This window comes from Momordica charantia, assembly GCF_013281855.1.
Source record: "Momordica charantia cultivar OHB3-1 chromosome 8 unlocalized genomic scaffold, Mcharantia_2.0 BLBB01000008.1, whole genome shotgun sequence".
Lineage (NCBI taxonomy): Eukaryota > Viridiplantae > Streptophyta > Magnoliopsida > Cucurbitales > Cucurbitaceae > Momordica > Momordica charantia.
In genome coordinates this window covers 12,316,046-12,332,606 of record NW_028275166.1, presented here as the reverse complement: position 1 = coordinate 12,332,606, position 16,561 = coordinate 12,316,046, and the positions used below count along the sequence as shown (strand labels likewise).

At 30.9% G+C, this 16,561-nt stretch overlaps 2 protein-coding genes across 2 annotated transcripts; one reads left to right on the top strand and one right to left on the bottom strand.

Moving 5' to 3' along the window:
• The first annotated feature begins 461 nt into the window (after window positions 1-461).
• Window positions 462-5,335, top strand: TBL22 (TRICHOME BIREFRINGENCE-LIKE 22). The gene is made up of 2 exons (XM_022294383.2): window positions 462-1,229; window positions 4,357-5,335. The coding sequence occupies exons 1-2, from the start codon at window positions 744-746 to the stop codon at window positions 5,119-5,121; spliced, it is 1,251 nt and encodes a 416-aa protein (XP_022150075.1). The 5' UTR covers window positions 462-743; the 3' UTR covers window positions 5,122-5,335.
• Window positions 5,336-6,465: 1,130 nt separating this feature from the next.
• LOC111018381 (alpha-dioxygenase PIOX-like) lies at window positions 6,466-14,845 on the bottom strand. The gene is made up of 10 exons (XM_088127840.1): window positions 14,704-14,845; window positions 12,635-12,898; window positions 12,395-12,544; window positions 9,531-9,670; window positions 9,212-9,425; window positions 8,487-8,632; window positions 7,901-8,128; window positions 7,518-7,720; window positions 7,180-7,423; window positions 6,466-6,889 (listed from the first exon to the last, which is right to left on the bottom strand). Exons 1-10 carry the CDS (start codon window positions 14,803-14,805, stop codon window positions 6,664-6,666), a joined length of 1,917 nt encoding a protein of 638 aa, XP_087983966.1. The 5' UTR covers window positions 14,806-14,845; the 3' UTR covers window positions 6,466-6,663.
• Between the last annotated feature and the right edge of the window lie 1,716 nt (window positions 14,846-16,561).

The following is a 16,561-nucleotide window of genomic DNA, read 5'->3' as shown; positions in this document are numbered from 1 at the left end:
TGTTCACAGTGGTTCTGATGGTGAAAAATGTCTACTTTCAACGGTTAAGATATCATTAGTTCATTACCAGAGAGTATACGGGTATTAAAAAAAATTCGATTACCCGAAAAAATGGATCAGCCTAATTTGATTCAAATTGGGTTATAAACTTGTTTGGTTTAAATTTGGTTCAAATAAATGAAAATTTTATGAGTCAAGTTGGTTGGTTTAAGGATCCATTTGGGCTAAATCAAACCAACCTAAATTTAATAATTTTTAAATTATATTTTTTTTACTCACCATAAAAGTTATATATTTTAATTTTATGTTATTCGGATTATTTAATATAGAAGGACTTTTAAAATATTTTTGGGCGTTCTTTTTAAATGATAGACAATAAATGTAACGAAATGGCTATAATGCCCCCGAGAAGAGGAATATGTAAAAATGGTATGAGTAATGTTGGCGAGAAATGAGGGTAATGTTGATTGGAGTTATGGCCCACAAAATCACATGCAATTCGTTAGGGTGTTGGGACGTGGCGTAATCAGTTAGTGGGTGATTCGACCACATCCGCGGCTCTGCGCTGTGTCTTCCTCTGTTCTTCAAATTCCAAAGACAAAAGTGAAATGAAAGGAAAATATTCACTGAAACGCCATCAAATCGTGGCCCAGAAGGAAGAAGTTGTTAGCAGGATCTCTCTCAAAAGCAAGCATTCTTAAAAGCCCCCCTCTCTCTCTCTCTCTCTCCCTCTCCCTCCCGCCATGAAATCCCATCACCATGGGCAGCGACCTCTGCTATGGCCATTGCTAGCCACCACCGCCATTGTCAGCTTCTTCTTCTTCTTCTTCTCCTCCCTCCGCCCTCCGAACCCATTTCTGGTTCTCCGCCCCGGCCTCGTCGGGCTCCAATCCGTCCATGATCCGCCCCCCCTCGTCCATCCGCAGCCGCAGCAGTCCGAACAGAGATTGAGTTGCGATTTGTTCAAAGGGCATTGGGTCTCGGAGCCGAGGGGGCCCCGGATGTACACCAATTGGAGCTGCTCCTCCATCCCGGACTCCAAGAACTGCTTCAGGCATGGCCGGAAGGACACCGGGTTCCTCGATTGGAGATGGAAGCCGCAGGATTGCGATCTTCCACGCTTCGATCCCGTCGCCTTTCATAATCTTCTCCGTGGCAAGAAACTCGCATTCATTGGCGATTCTGTTGCCAGAAACCATATGGACTCTCTCCTCTGCCTCTTATCACAGGTTCCCATCTCTCTCTCTCTCTATCTCTTAGATTCAAATAATTATGCATTGCAAAATTTCTTGTTCAAACACAACTGGGTGTCTCTTTTTTGATGATTTTGATTATTTGGTGTTGATTGCATTTTGGGGGTTGGTTTTCAAGGAATGGAATAATGATGGGGAATTGCTTTTGGTTGGCCTTGTGGCTTCTGGGAATTGTCATTATTTGGGAAATTCCCCCTCCATGGATGACTTGTGGGCTCACCATTTTACTTTTTATCAATCTTTTTGGCTTGCCTTTGGTTCCTCTGGAAAATGTCGGTTTTGGTTTTGTAACTTTAAAAGCGACCATTTTAATCTTTGTTTACAAAGTTTTAACATAAATTTTATACATCAAAATATAAGGACTAGAAGAGGTTGAAATATAGAGACCAAATTGACATGAGCCTAGCAGCAACCTGACCAGCTTAGATACCAAAATAAGCAAAAACCTAAAAATTAAAGATAGTATTTAAACTTAAAAAGTATGATAATGGATAAAGTTTTTTTTTATAGTTTTTTTTTTAATGGAAAAACAATACAAATACATTTTATAATCCTTTTTTGTTTCTTGTTTCTTAATTTTTGAATTTAAAATTACTTGAAAATAAATATTCAAATTATTTTATTTTATTTAAATTTTTAAAATTTGTTAAACAAACATCACATATAATTATGTTTTGGAAAATTTCGAAATAAAATAAAATTAAAAAGAGGAAAAATGGAGATATTATTATTATATTATTTAATTTCAAAATTGTTCTCAAAATTTCGTGTATAATTTTGGATCATTTCTTAAAGATGGTAATCGACAAATTGCCAAATAAATATATTTTTTAAAAACTAGAAACAAGAAAAAATGGAAAAAAAATTACCAAACAAAACTAAAAAATTTCAAGAAGAGTAAGGTCATATTTTGTTGTCATTTTTGTTATTTGGAAATGATTTTTTTTATTATTGAATATTATGACTTTCCAAAATTAAGGGTTGGATTTAAGCAAATTCCCACTTGCGATTCGCTGGATTTTTTTTCTCTTTTGTACTAATTCCCTTGATTCAGGGTTACAAATTTGGCAATAAACTGTAAAAATATTCATTTTCCAAAATGACCTTTTTTCTCTTTTTTTTTAAAGACCAAAAATGAGTTTTTTCTTACTTTAATTTTTTAATATTTTTTTTTCTAATTGATATGATTCAATAATTATTACAGCATTATCAACTAATTCATTGAATATGATTCCGATAATCATTAAGGTGTGTCATTTATAAATAGTTAAACTTACCTAAACAATATATATGAATAATTAAATCAGTTGCCACAAGTAATTATTGTGTCAAATTTATTTATAGGTAATGTTATATTCAATACATTTGTGATGCTGTATTTAAAAAAAAGTAAAAAAGTAAATAAAAATAAATTATAAGATAAAAGTCCATAGATCAAATGAAAACTAAATTCAAAACTCAAAAGCAAAGTGTAATATTTTGAAATCTAGGGACCAAATAGAAACTAAACTCTAAAAACTTGGTGAAAATGAAAACTACCAAAATTTAAGGATAAAATTGTAATATTTTCAAATCTAAGGGTTAAATGAAAATTAAACTCAAACTTAAGGGATGAAAGAGAAATATTGTAAAATTTTATTTGAAATGTATATTTAGGGTTAAAAATTAAATTGAGAAGAACAAGAAATTCAATACATACAAAAAGTAAACGATTCCTTAATTTCAGGGAATTGACTGAAGTGTCCTCAGTCAAGGATTTGGGCGTTTAATGCCAACCAACTATTATACAATCAATAGTTTTTCTTTCTAAAATTTAATTGAATAAAGCATTTAAAAAAGGACAAGAATATAAATAATAATAATAATAATAATAATTAACTAGGGAAATATAATTATGAGAATTTTCTTTTGAAGAAGTCATAAAAGAGAGGGGTGTAAAAGGAATATTTGGGTCCAGCCCCAAGATAGTGCATTCTATTCTTTAAAGATTGATTAAGAAATAATTAATTATTAAAAGAATATTAAAAGCAATCCATGGTCAATGTTGCTAGATTTTTTGTCTCCAACTAACTTTAAACGGTTGTCTACTAGTGAAATGACTTAATTGCCCTGCATAAATAGCACCGTATTTTGTATTGAAAAAAATTGAATTTAAGTTTTAAATTTATTTTTCTTACCCATTATTAGTAATTTCAAACTAATTCCAACTTTTAATTTTATCATATTAAACCTTAATTTAAAAAGAATTACGCATCATTTTCGTCGTGTAGTTTTAGTTTTGGTTCATTTTGGTTATTGTAATTTCGAAATATCCATGTTGTTCTATACTTTAAAAAGTGACCATTTTAGTTAATTTATTTTCATTTTAATCTCATTTCTTTCCGTCATAATTTTTTTTAGTATAACATATGAGGTTGGGGATTAGAACTCACGACCTTCTAGTCAGATTAGGTGCCTTAACCCACTAAGTTATGTTCAGGTTGACTTCAATCATACTTAAACATTATACTTTATTCACTAACTTAAAATGTAACCATAAATTTATATTAAATGGTTTCCATTATGTATAAAATTTGTAAATTGGGATCAAATTGGTCACTTTTAAAGGTATAGGGACCAAAATGGATGTTTTGAAACAATAATAAAATGAAAGCTTTGAAAGTGCTAAGAACCAAAGCCAAAAGAACTCTCAGACCAAAAGAGTATATAAATCTTTAAACAAATGGTGAAATTTATCTCATCAATTAATTTTCATATATATATATATATATATATGAAGATTTTTGGTTAGCTAGGAGCATTATTTTAGTGTTCTTTTTATTTTATTTATTTATTTTTTTCCATTCATTTGCTAATTGGGATTAGGTGTATCTTCATAGTTAAGTACAATGTTCTGTTGGTTAAATTTGTGCATTTTACTGGTTAATTTGTGGGTGATTATATTATTTAGTTTTGAAGAAGGATTAATTTAAATAGTTAATTTTGATTAAATTGAAAGTTTAAAAGTTAAAATTGAGTATTAATTTTATTGAAGATTCTAGATCTTTTGTCTAGCTTGAACCGTATGTAAATTTCATTTCATATAGCTGGCCGAATTTTGCAGGAAGAAACTCCACAAGATGTTTACAAAGACATTGAAGATAGGTTCAGAACATGGTATTTTCCAAAAAGTGAGTTAACCATAATGATGCTGTGGTCTAAATTCCTGGTGACAGGAGAAGAGAGGGTTGTGAACGGAACCGGAAACGGCATTTTCGACCTAAAGTTCGACAAGGTGGATGACGCCTGGGCGAAACACCTACCGAATATGGACTACGTCATCGTCTCGAGCGCGCATTGGTTTTTCCGAGTCTTGTACCTTCATGAAGGCAGCCACATGATCGGCTGCATCTATTGCCACGATAAAAATATAAAAAACTACGATCCCGATTTCGCGTTGAAAATGGCCATTCGAGCAGCTTTCAAGCACATCAACGACTGCAAGAAGTGCGGTAAGTTGGTGACGATCCTGAGGACATTCTCGCCCGCCCACTTCGAGAATGGGGTTTGGAACACGGGTGGGTATTGCAACAGAACGGGCCCGTCGAGCGTGAAGGAGATCGACTTAGAGAGGTACGATTGGAAGGTTCGGAAGGTTCAGATAGAAGAGACGAAGATGGCGAGGCGAGAAGGGATGAGGAGATTTGAGATGATCGACGTGACGATGTCGATGATGATGAGACCCGACGGGCACCCGAATGGGTTCTGGGGAAACCAGTGGATGAAGGGCTACAATGACTGTGTGCATTGGTGCTTGCCAGGCCCCATTGATGCTTGGAATGATTTTTTGATGGCACTTGTCACACAACACCCTGATTTTGATTCATAACATACACAGGGAAGGAGTTTATTAGATCATAAGATGGATACAAAATCATTTTTATGCTATAATAATATTGTTTCCCAATTTTGATTTGTGAATTGTGTAGTTGAGATTATACCAAGTATCACAAATGAGTTTCATAATTGATTCATATAAGCACGATTGTAGTACACATATGATATATAAAATAATGGTTTACAGTGGCTCATTTTGGTCTCTATATTCTCAAAAAGTCCATTTATGTACTTTTGTTGGTAAGCTCTTTTGTTTAAAAAAAAAAGGACAATTATTAAAATGAACCAAAGATATTTAATGATAATTGATTTAGTGAAAGTGATTTTTATGCAATTATTTTGACGTTTGGTTGCAAATTTTTTCAAGTGATATTTATATAATTAAAAGTGATTTTGAATGGTTCATATTTGAAGTTTAAATAGAGAATTTAAAAATATTTTAGAGTGAGAAAAGTTAGAGAGGAACAAAAATTTTAGAGAGAAAAAATGTTAGAGTGAGAGATCTTAGACCCAGAAAAAACTTAGAATAGAAATGGAAACTAAAAATTTAGAGACAGATTAAAAAATTTTAGAGAAAAAAAATTTAGAGAGAATAATAAAAATTGAAGAAAAATAAAGAAAGAGATCGAGAAAATTTTTAGAAATGAAAAAAATAAAATGTCTCAAATTTTAAGGTGAAAGTAAGATGAAATACACCGATAAAATTGAAATTAAAAACAATAACCATTTTAAAAATTAAATTTCTATTAATTTTTTTACCAAAAATCATTTTTGAATCGCCTCCAAAGTGTAAACCCGTACTTAAAGTGATTTTGGATTTTTTTAAAGTCACTTGAAAATTATTATAAAACATGCCATTTTAAAATAATAGTAATTTTGACATTAGTGGAAGTGATTCTAGGTATGCTTAAATCATCTACAAATATGCTCCAATATGCAATTTTTATTAAAATGATTGATATCACTCCTAATAATATGAAAATCACTCCAAACCAAATACTAATGGTAATTAAATCACTTTTACAAAATCAATTGTATTTATGTATTTTTCTTCCTAAAATCACTTATTTTACAATTACTCTCGAACATGTCCCTTTCTTTAACGTTAACACAAGAAATTCGATATTTCACTATTAGCTTACTTGTATTACAACAAACCTAACATGCCCTTTTGCAAAAAAACTCGCATACATAAACCTTTAGAGGGAAACACCATCATTTTATTCCAAAAATATATGACAAATAAAAACTAACCCAAATAGATGATAGAAAACTTGAAGAAGTACAGTACGATACAATGCATGAGGAGGGTGTGAAAGAAAAAATAATACTTAAATACTTATTGATCATCACACATTTTTATACTGACCATCATTAAAAATGTGACGGTTTTGTAGTTTTTTTGAAACACAGAAGAATACATGTTTTTCAGTATTTCTCTTTCCTACTTGTCAAAAATTTAGTGGTGACCAGCAAAAAGATAGGTGCTGATGAGTAAACATTTAAGTATTTTTCAAGATAAAACAAAAAGAATTTAGCTAGGAATTCTAAGGTAAATAGGGATAGGGTTGGGTTTGTTGGGAGAAGAATCCCAAACAGAGAAAGCACTTGATGAATTCATCCATTTATTTGAGATCTGTGGATAATGCCTTCTTATCACATCCTTCAAACTCTCTGTTGTATTCACCCGTTCCAATCCCTTTTTTGTGTACGTTTGTTCATTAAAATGACTTGTGAAGAACCTGTCTGCCTCTAGCCTCCTGCAGTTTAGGATTTTATGTTTAGTCCAAAATCAAAACCAATACATATGATAACCATTATATTTTCTTAAATGGTTATGCAACTGAAACTAAAATCATCATATTATTTGTTGTACTTTTTCTTATAATTTTGATTAGTTGAGATCATTGTCACTTTGTTACGTATAAAATTTGTGTTAAAATTTTGCAAAAGTGGACTAAATTGATAGGAACGGAAATAGAATTTAAACCTAAACAAACCCAATACCAAAAGAAAGGAAATATAGGTAAATATGGGGTTAATAAAATACCTTGAAGCCATAAGCAAGAAAATGAAAAAAGCTGTCTCACTAATGAGAAAACCCTTGATTTTCTTCTCTGCCATCAGCCCCACGAGAATATCAAGCTCCTCCACATCTTCACCGTACACGTCACGAAGCACTTCGATTGCCTCGTCGTCATCCGTCAGATCTTCCCACTTGGAGATCGGGATGAGAAATAATCCCCTACGAAAGTCGTTGTACCTAGCAACCTTCCTCTCTCTGTCTCTATAAACTGCAAAATTATATTTTTACCCATCATGATTCAAATCAACGGTGCAGATTAGATTGGATCAAGGGAAATAAAGGGTTGTGATTAAGTCAACTACCTTCGAGAGCTGCAAGGTCAACATGATTGGGCCTATCCTTGCCATCCACGTCATGGGGTATGAGATCCCTGAGCCACAGTGGATAATTCCAGAGCTCGAGGGCCCCACTGGCTTGGTGGCCCATTGAAACTAATAGGGCCGTGAAGCCCATTTTCTTTGAGGCCTCCTCTCCTTTATGGCCTATCATATTCCCCATTGGCACTCTATCAAAGAACGAAAAAAAAAATTATTTACTTGCTTACTAATTGGATAATAAAAGATTCTTTCTTAGATTAAATCGTATTGGGTGATTTTATTGCCCATTTTAGCTAATAGACTTTCAAAATATCTATTTTGGTACGTATACAGAGATAAAAGTAGACAATAATAAAGAGAGATACTACTTGTTGATCAAAGGTGGAGATTTATTGTGATGAGGATCAATGGTGACATCTCTTAGATAGAAATTATCCGGCAAAAAAGAGTGCATCCGATAAACACTTGCAAATTCTTCGGTTAGGGAATAGGGGATGCCATGATTATTGGGTTTTTTCAAACCCACTAAACCTCCAAGAAAGGATCCTCCAACGTGTCCAAATGTGTCTTTAAATTTCTTTCCCAAAAGTCCATACCTTAAAAAATACAAAAAAAAAATAAAAAATAACATAAAAAATAAAGTGTTGTTCCAAACATATTTAAAAAATATATTTTATGCATATAAAAATGTAAAATCATCGGCTTCGTCTTTCTAGCCTTATTGAATGATTTATTCAGAGATTATTTGATATATGATTGGAACAATACCATGGACAATTGATAGTTTGATTTTGAGTTCATCAACATATATGATGGGAATTCAAACTTTCAACATTCTAGCTAGTCGATAATATATACCTTAACCAAATAAGCTATGTTTAGATTAGCAGTTTTGCGTTTACGTGGTTGGAGAAAAATTAAAAAAATGATCAAAGAAAGGGTTTTTTAGGTTACCAATTGATACGGGATCCTGCAAGGAGAGTTTCAGTCTTCAGAAGCTCAGCAGACCAATCTATGGTGTGAACCTTAGCAATCACAGCAGAAGTTACAAGTCTTGCATGTCGATATAAGTCTTCGTCTTCCATATCTAAATCTTCCTTCTGTTAAAAACATAACCCCTCAAAAGCTTCATGACCAACGATGAGAAATGCAAAAATAAAGATTTCTATGAATATGTGTTCACCAATAAGTACTAAGAGTATTTTTCATTTGATAAGGTTCGCATTTATTATTTTTTATGTTTTATTTTTAATTTTTGAGAAATATAGAGTCTGTTTGGTAATGTTTCTGTTTTTTTAATGAAGAAAAATGAATTGGATGACTCCAACATTCATGAATTCAAGTATAACAAAATAATTTTTTCATTTATGTTTTGGAACAAATTGAAAATTGAGAACAACGTTTTGATTGTTTTCAAAATTTCTATATACAATTGTGAGAATGTTCCAAAAGAGAGAAAAAACAAGAAACAAAGTCAGTTACAAAATGTATAGATTTTTTAAGAAAATTGAAAACGAGACACATAAAATGGGAATATTACCGAAAGAACCCACAAGTGTTGGGTCATGTTCTTTATTCTTTATCCCTTATTTCTCCCTTTTTAAAAAATTTCTACACAAACTTTGCTTCTTACAAAACAAAGAAACAAGAAACGAGAAAAATGGGTTAAGTGTTCAAACCTTTAGGGCATCACAGACCGCGTTGTGCTCCTTGATAAAGAGAGCCTGCAAGGTTGAAACACCGGCCCAGCTGTTTCGGACATCGCCGGAGATGGCAACGCCGTCACGGTCGTGAAGAAGAAGGCCGTCATCGGCGATTTTCAGCTTCCCATCTCTGTAAGTTCTTACCTTCCCCAACTTTTCCGAATTGCTTCCATACAAAACACTTCCATCCCTACAATTCCATAGAATACAGAGATCAGAAGAGTAAAAAGAAGAGTGAAAATTTTCCTTTTTAATTAGGACATAAAAATGGTGTTTTGTGAGTGAGAAATGTTACCACCAAGGTGTTCGGACGTTGACAGAGCCAGTTTTGATGTCAAAAAATCCGGTGGGAACTTGCTTTGTCTTGAAGAACTTGAACGATTTCAATGGGCACTCATCACTTTTCGCAACTTCACGTGGAGCAACCAACTCAACCTATATGTTAAAACAGAACATATATGTTAAATTAATAATTTTATTAAGTCTATGTTTAAAAATCTTATTCCCTTTTATTCTATTTTTCCTTCTTATATTTGTTCAAAACATTATATATTTTAGCTTAACTGATTGAGACACAGGTCTATTCATAGGTAGACGTAAGTTGGGTTCAGAGTAACTTTTAATACTATAGAATAAGTATGTCTACTTATGGTCAACAAATATATCCTTGCTCAAGTGGTATTCGCTTACGCCAGCCCTCCTCGCCTTATCTCTTTGTCTGCAATCAATTCGAATAGACACCTCCCCACTTTTTTTAATGTAATTTTTATTTTTCATTTTTTTCCATTCGTGTTTTTCCTATTCATTTTTTTCGTGAGTGTTGCAAAAAGAAAACATTTTCGTCAAATTTAGAAAAATAAAAAAATATATTACAAATTTTTTTATATAAATATGTCAATTTTTTTTACAATTAAATATGTCAATTTAAAAGAAAGAAAAAGAAAAAGAATAGAATATATAAGTTGGTCGAAGTTCATATGTTATACTAAAAAAAACGTTGTGTCTTAGTACTTTGTAGATGGTTTGGCTCATAGATTTCTTCCGACATTGAGAAGTATGAGTAAATATAATATGCTTTTTGATGGCATAAACAAATGTGTTATAAACTTTGGATTTGGAGAATTCTTTAATTTGTTGGTTGCGATGATTTGAGTTTATTATCGTTGGAAATTTTTAATAATACGGTCATGCATGTAATGATTTAATGTAAATAAAGGAAAGTGATCTAATTATATGTAAGTTTTTTGACGTAGGAGAGTAATTATATAAATTAACCATGATAATATGCGTAGATACTGTAAATTAATTTTTAATTTTGATGAGTAAACAAACTAAACATGATTTAGACGAAAAAATTGTAACTTGGTTAATATGGTCCAAGCATCTATAGGCTTCACCATGGTTCTTCTCATGTGCCCATAGAGGAAAAACTTTAAGAAAACCATCTAAAGCCAAATCATGATCTATAGACTTAGAAAGATCAAATTTCATTATATTATTGACTTTTAACCATGAATTTAGGTATGCTTCTTTATTTGAACTTTGACATGTAACTTTAAACCCGTTTGATAACCCTTTCGTTTTTTGTTTTTGATTTTTGGTTTTTTTAGAAATAGTATTGTTTGATAACTAATTCAATTTTCTGTTTTTTCATTTCTAAATTTCTGTTTTTCAAAACCTGATTTTTTCTTCTAATACTCAACTTTTTTTATTTATCATATTTATCTCTAAAAAATTTATTTCTCGTCCTAAAATTTTTTTCTTTCTAAATTTCTTTCTACAAAATTTATTTTTCTCTCTCTAAAATTTTCATATTTTGAATATTTATTATTATTTGTCTCTCTCTAAATTTTTCTGTATTTTTATTTTTTTAATTTTTTCTAACAGATCAGTTTCATTTCTCTCTCTAAAAATTTAATATTTTTCCTAACTTTTTTCTCTCTAAAATTTAGTATTTTATAACTTTTCTTTCTGTTCATCATCTATTGTTTTCTCTGAAAAGTATATATATATATTTTTTGTTCAATTTTCTTTCTTTTATTTATCTTTGTATTTATTTATTTTCTCTAAAAATTATATTTTGAATCTTGTTTTTATCTCTAAATTTGTTACATTATAATTTTTCTCTTTCTTTCTAATTTTTTTTCTTTTAACATATAATTTTTTTTTTCTTTAACATTCCTCTTGACTTTACTTTCTTTATCTAAAATTTTTCTCTTTTTGTTTTTTTAACTTTTCTTTCACTAATTTGTTTTCTAAATTTTTCTATTTATCTCTCCAACATTTATTTTCCAAAAGTTTATTTACAAGTCCAAAAATAGGAAATGATGTCCCACCTTGTCCCAAATATTAATATTCATGGGGTTCCATCTCAAAACCAATTGGTAATGAAAGAAGTAGTCCATGTCTATTATAAACCCATGTCTCTTCTTTTATAAATGTGGGATCCTTAACACCAAATTCTATTTTTTAAATAATAAATATATATTTGTTACACGTTTTTATACTTAAATTCTAAAAATAATTAAAAACAATAATAAAACCGATAATTTTTCTCGAGAACATCTCTCAAACCGAATAACAGGGTGGAGACGGAGACTAAAAATTTTCACGAGCACGAGAATGGGGAGCATCCTCACTCGCACCAACACCATTGTCATCTCTACTCTACATAGAATTTTCTCTCTAATATATATTTTCAATTTTCTAACTTTTTAAAAATAAAAAACTAAAAATAATTACCAAACATATTTGGTTTTCTATTTTTCAAAAACAAAAAACAAAAAACAAAAAATGGTTATCAAACATATAAAACCAAAAACCAAAATCTAGAAATAAGAAAAATAAAAAACAAAAAATAGAAATGGTTATTAAACGCGTGTTAAATTATGAATTTTAATTTTTTTAATATATGTAACGTGGGTTTATGCCGCTCGTGTGATTAGTAAACTTATAGCTAGTTAGGACACGCAAAAACCAACTCACGCGCCTTGAACCCATGTTACCAAATTAAATAGGTGGAAAAGTTGAAAGAGGACATCAAAGTTCAAATCTAGTTGTTGGTCCCCACCTTTCATTTTCACATGTTGATTTCTAAAACTTCAATTTGGATTAAATTAAATAATTAAGAAGAATATTATATATATATATGTATTGGACCTGCTTGGTATCCTCTAAATGATCCATCCAATCATGAATCATGAACTGAATCCAAAAAACAGCAATCATGTTGAATTGTTTTCCAGTGTCTATAAGCTTTTTCCTTGCCAGAAGCTTTGTAGCAACCACCATTGGGTTGGGTTTCAATAACTACAAGAACGTTATCAAATGAGTTTTTAAACTTCGAACTCAATAATCACCTAGAATAACAAGTGAATGTTGTGTATTTTTGTATGTTACCCTTTTGGTTTGGTCGATGGGGAGGATGTTTCTACCGAAGAAGGATCCTTGGGCACCAACAGCTTCATTGAAGGGATCATTGTACTTGCCATTAGCAGTTCGGTATGGAAAATCCACTGAGTTGAACCGAACTCCGACCGGAGTTCTACCGACATTGAACAAGTTATATTCTTGATGAATATGACGACGAATTGCTATATAAATTAGTCCCAAAATCACTGGTAGTTTATGCCAAACTCCCAACTTATCAATCAAATGCACAATCTACAAAAAAAAAAAATGTGATTCGAATGTTAGAGGTTGTTTGTGAGCGTATTTCTTTAATGTTTCATTATTTTCAATTCATTATTTTCAATTTTTTGATATAAGCATGCATTTATTAGGGATGAACATATTACTGAAAAATCGACCCATCAAATCAATGTTAATTAGTCAGTCTAATGAGTGGTACCACTATTTTTTTCGAGTATTTGTAGTCTTCTAGAAACTTTGTACATTAAATAAAAAAAAAGTTTTCCTTAAAAAAGAAAAAAAAAAACCTATCATTTCACTCTCCCCCCTCCTCTCCCCTTCTTCTTCCTTTTCTCACTACCTCTTCTTTTCTCTTCTTGCTTCTCTCCCCTCTTCATTTCTTCCTCACAAGTTTCTTTTTCTTCTTTGTTCACCTCATTTAGTCTTTGCATGGCTCAATCTTAGGTTGGTTTTAGCCAAAATTGACCAACCGCGATTATATGTTCGAAGTCGTTACAAAGCTTCCAAAATTGACGGTTTTTGACCGACAAAAATAAAATGGTTAAAGAACGACGTCGGTTCGATTTAAGTACAAAACTAATGCCGACATATGCACACCTTAAATGTTTGGTAGTAATAGTTAAAGATCCATTTCTCGTTTTTTATCGGTAAAAATTGCTTTCAAAATTGTAAATAAATTAAAGAAAACAAAAAAATTTTGGTTACTATTTTTTGTTTTCTTGTACTTCTTTCTACCTTTTCAAAAACATAAATACTATTTTGTATTCATAAAATACATAATAAATAAGATCTAAAATATAACGTCATTGTTTTAAATTTATTATTATTAAAAATTGTTTTACGGTAAAACTTTACTTTTTTTTTTCAATTTTAAATTGTCATCCAAACCAATTTAGTTTCCTTTTTACCATAATAAGGATGTAGAAGAAACCAACAACAAAAAGAAATCATGAACACCATTTTGTTTTTCTCTACTCGAGAATAGAAAACCAAAGCACATAAAATAAAAAATAAGAAAGGTATTGCGGTTTGGTAATATTATTTTCCAGCCATGTTGTTATTTCTCATTTTTAATTTTTAAGAAGAATAAATGTTCGATAAAGGTTTATATTTCTCATTTTTAAGAAATATTTTCAAAATTATGTAAAACTTTTGAAACAATAAAATCAAGTTTCTTATTTTTAATTTTTAGTTTTCTCTCTTTTTTTTTTTATAAACAAAATTATAATAGAAACATTATTTTATTAGGGTCGGAAATACATAATAAATGTTTAAAAAAATAAGTATATAAGGTTAAAATATACTTTTTAGTTTTGGTTCAGGTTGGTCCCTGTACCTTTAAAATGTTTATTTTGAACTTTATACTTTCAACTTTGATTATTTTGGTTCCTATATTTTCTAAATGTTTATTTTGGTCACTTTAACTTTTAAAAAGTGACCATTTTGGTCTTTTACTTTTATTTTTAATTTCATTTTTTATCACAATTCCAACATGACACTATACTCAACATTTTTATTCGTCAAATGTAACCATGAATTTACATTAAATGATTTTAGTCATGTGTAGAATTATTGTGTAAAAATATTGAAAATAACGACAAAAATGACTTATTTGTAAAAGTACAAGAATCGAAATGAAAAAAAAAAGAGAGAAAGAAAAACACTACCAAACCGACCGTAAGAAATTATAAGCGTTACCAAATATTATCGTTTCGTTCAACAAATATTTCGCTTTTGAAAAGTTGTAATATGACATAAAACAATTTGTAAACAAAGCTTTTAACTTAACAGAAAAACCAAAAATGAAAAACCGTTACCAAGAAGAGCAGAGTGTCGATAACAGTCATCCTCTGAACAACTTCATGAAAATCTTTATGGATGAACTTTTGAAGCTCTGATCTCAGTAACTGAGAAATCATTTTCTCTCTCTCCTCTCTCTATGTTTGAATTGTGAGAAGAATAATATGGAAGCCAATATTTATAGAGATGAAATGAAAGGCATAAGAAAGCAACTTCTTTTCATGCAAAATAATATTATTTGGGCCTCTGAATATCAAATCATGAATTCTATGTCTACCAAACTTTTTTTTATTCATTTGAACAGTTTACACGCGGCAAAAATACATGAATTAATAAGAAAGGTAACCATCATGAGGTTTGAACTCATCCCATCTCAATTCACCTTAATTTTGATAAATGAGCCACCCATAATAGATATTTACCAAACTAATTAAAAAAATTAAGAATTTGGATTTTTCTTGAAAATCATTCACGACTTATTGTATCTATTCACCAATTTGATAATTGTGCCGGAGAAATTATGGTTCGAATTTCCAATCTACAGAAGGAAAAAAAATCAAGTCCTTGAAATTGATAGAAAAAAAAGAAAGAAATTCTGATATTTAAAAATATTATTTTTATGAGGTGGTATCTTTTGAACGCAAGGAACATTATTTAATTAAAAAATCTAATATATATATATATATATTAAATTTCTATGTATAATATTTTTATTGACATTTTCACCATTTGTTGCGGAAGGAAAATTAATATCAAAGTTTTAGCTTGAATATTTTGGAGAAATTGAATAAAATTGGGCTGATGCTTTCTGTATATTCATCAAGTAAAAAAGGTGTACAAAATACTGATTACAGGAGAAATTGGCGAAAGAAAAAGAAGAAAAGGAACCAACGGCTCCTAAAGACACATGTAGAATGAATTGAATAAAGACAAGGAAAGGAAAGAGAGATAATCGCCAGTGTACCAAAAATAGAAGATTGAAAAAATAAGAAATCTGATCTGTGCAAGCTGGAATGAGGAAGACTTAATTGGAGTGAGATTCATGGAAAAGATGAATTCCAAGAGATCTCAAGCTACGTTGATTTAGAGTACTCCTTTCGAGTATAGTTAAGCATTTATCTATTTCCTCAAGTTGAGTGTTTGGTAGGCTGATTTCTAATTTTATATCTAGTGGGTATTTTATACACTCCTAATTTGCTTATAACATCTTTGAAACTAGCCTTGGATAGACTTTTTGTGATATCTGCTGCTACTTGTTTTGTTGAGGGTACTTATTTTGCAACTAAGTTTCCAAGACTCACTTTTTCTCTCCAAAGTGATGATCTATATCTATATGCTTTGTTGTTGCGTGAAAAACATGGTCATTGCCATATGAATTACACTCATGTAATATAGGAGTTGAGGTGGCTATTTTATTACAAAAGAACAGTTGATTCATACAAGAACAGTGATCGGGTGGCGAATTTGCATGGACTACAGAAAGCTCAACAATGCCGTAAACAAGATCACTTCCCTCTACCCTTCATAAATCAAATGTTGGATAGACTAGCTGGACAAGAGTACTATTACTTCCTAGACGGGTACAACGACTATAATCAGATAGCCATCGTGCTGTAGGATCAATAGAAGACTACTTTCAAGATTTTTGCTTTCAGAGAATGTCCTTCAACATCTGCAATGCCCCAATCGGCAGCGACGTTTTAGCGTTGCATGATGGCCATATTTTGTGATATTGTTGACTTAGTGGTGGAAGTCTTCGTAAAACCAATGGCAAAAAGCCAAAATGGTGTAGAAACTGAAATGTGTTGAAGGCAAGCAAATGAGGCTAGCTGGTTAATTAGAGCCCAATGCTAACAGAACTAACGAATAGATGTA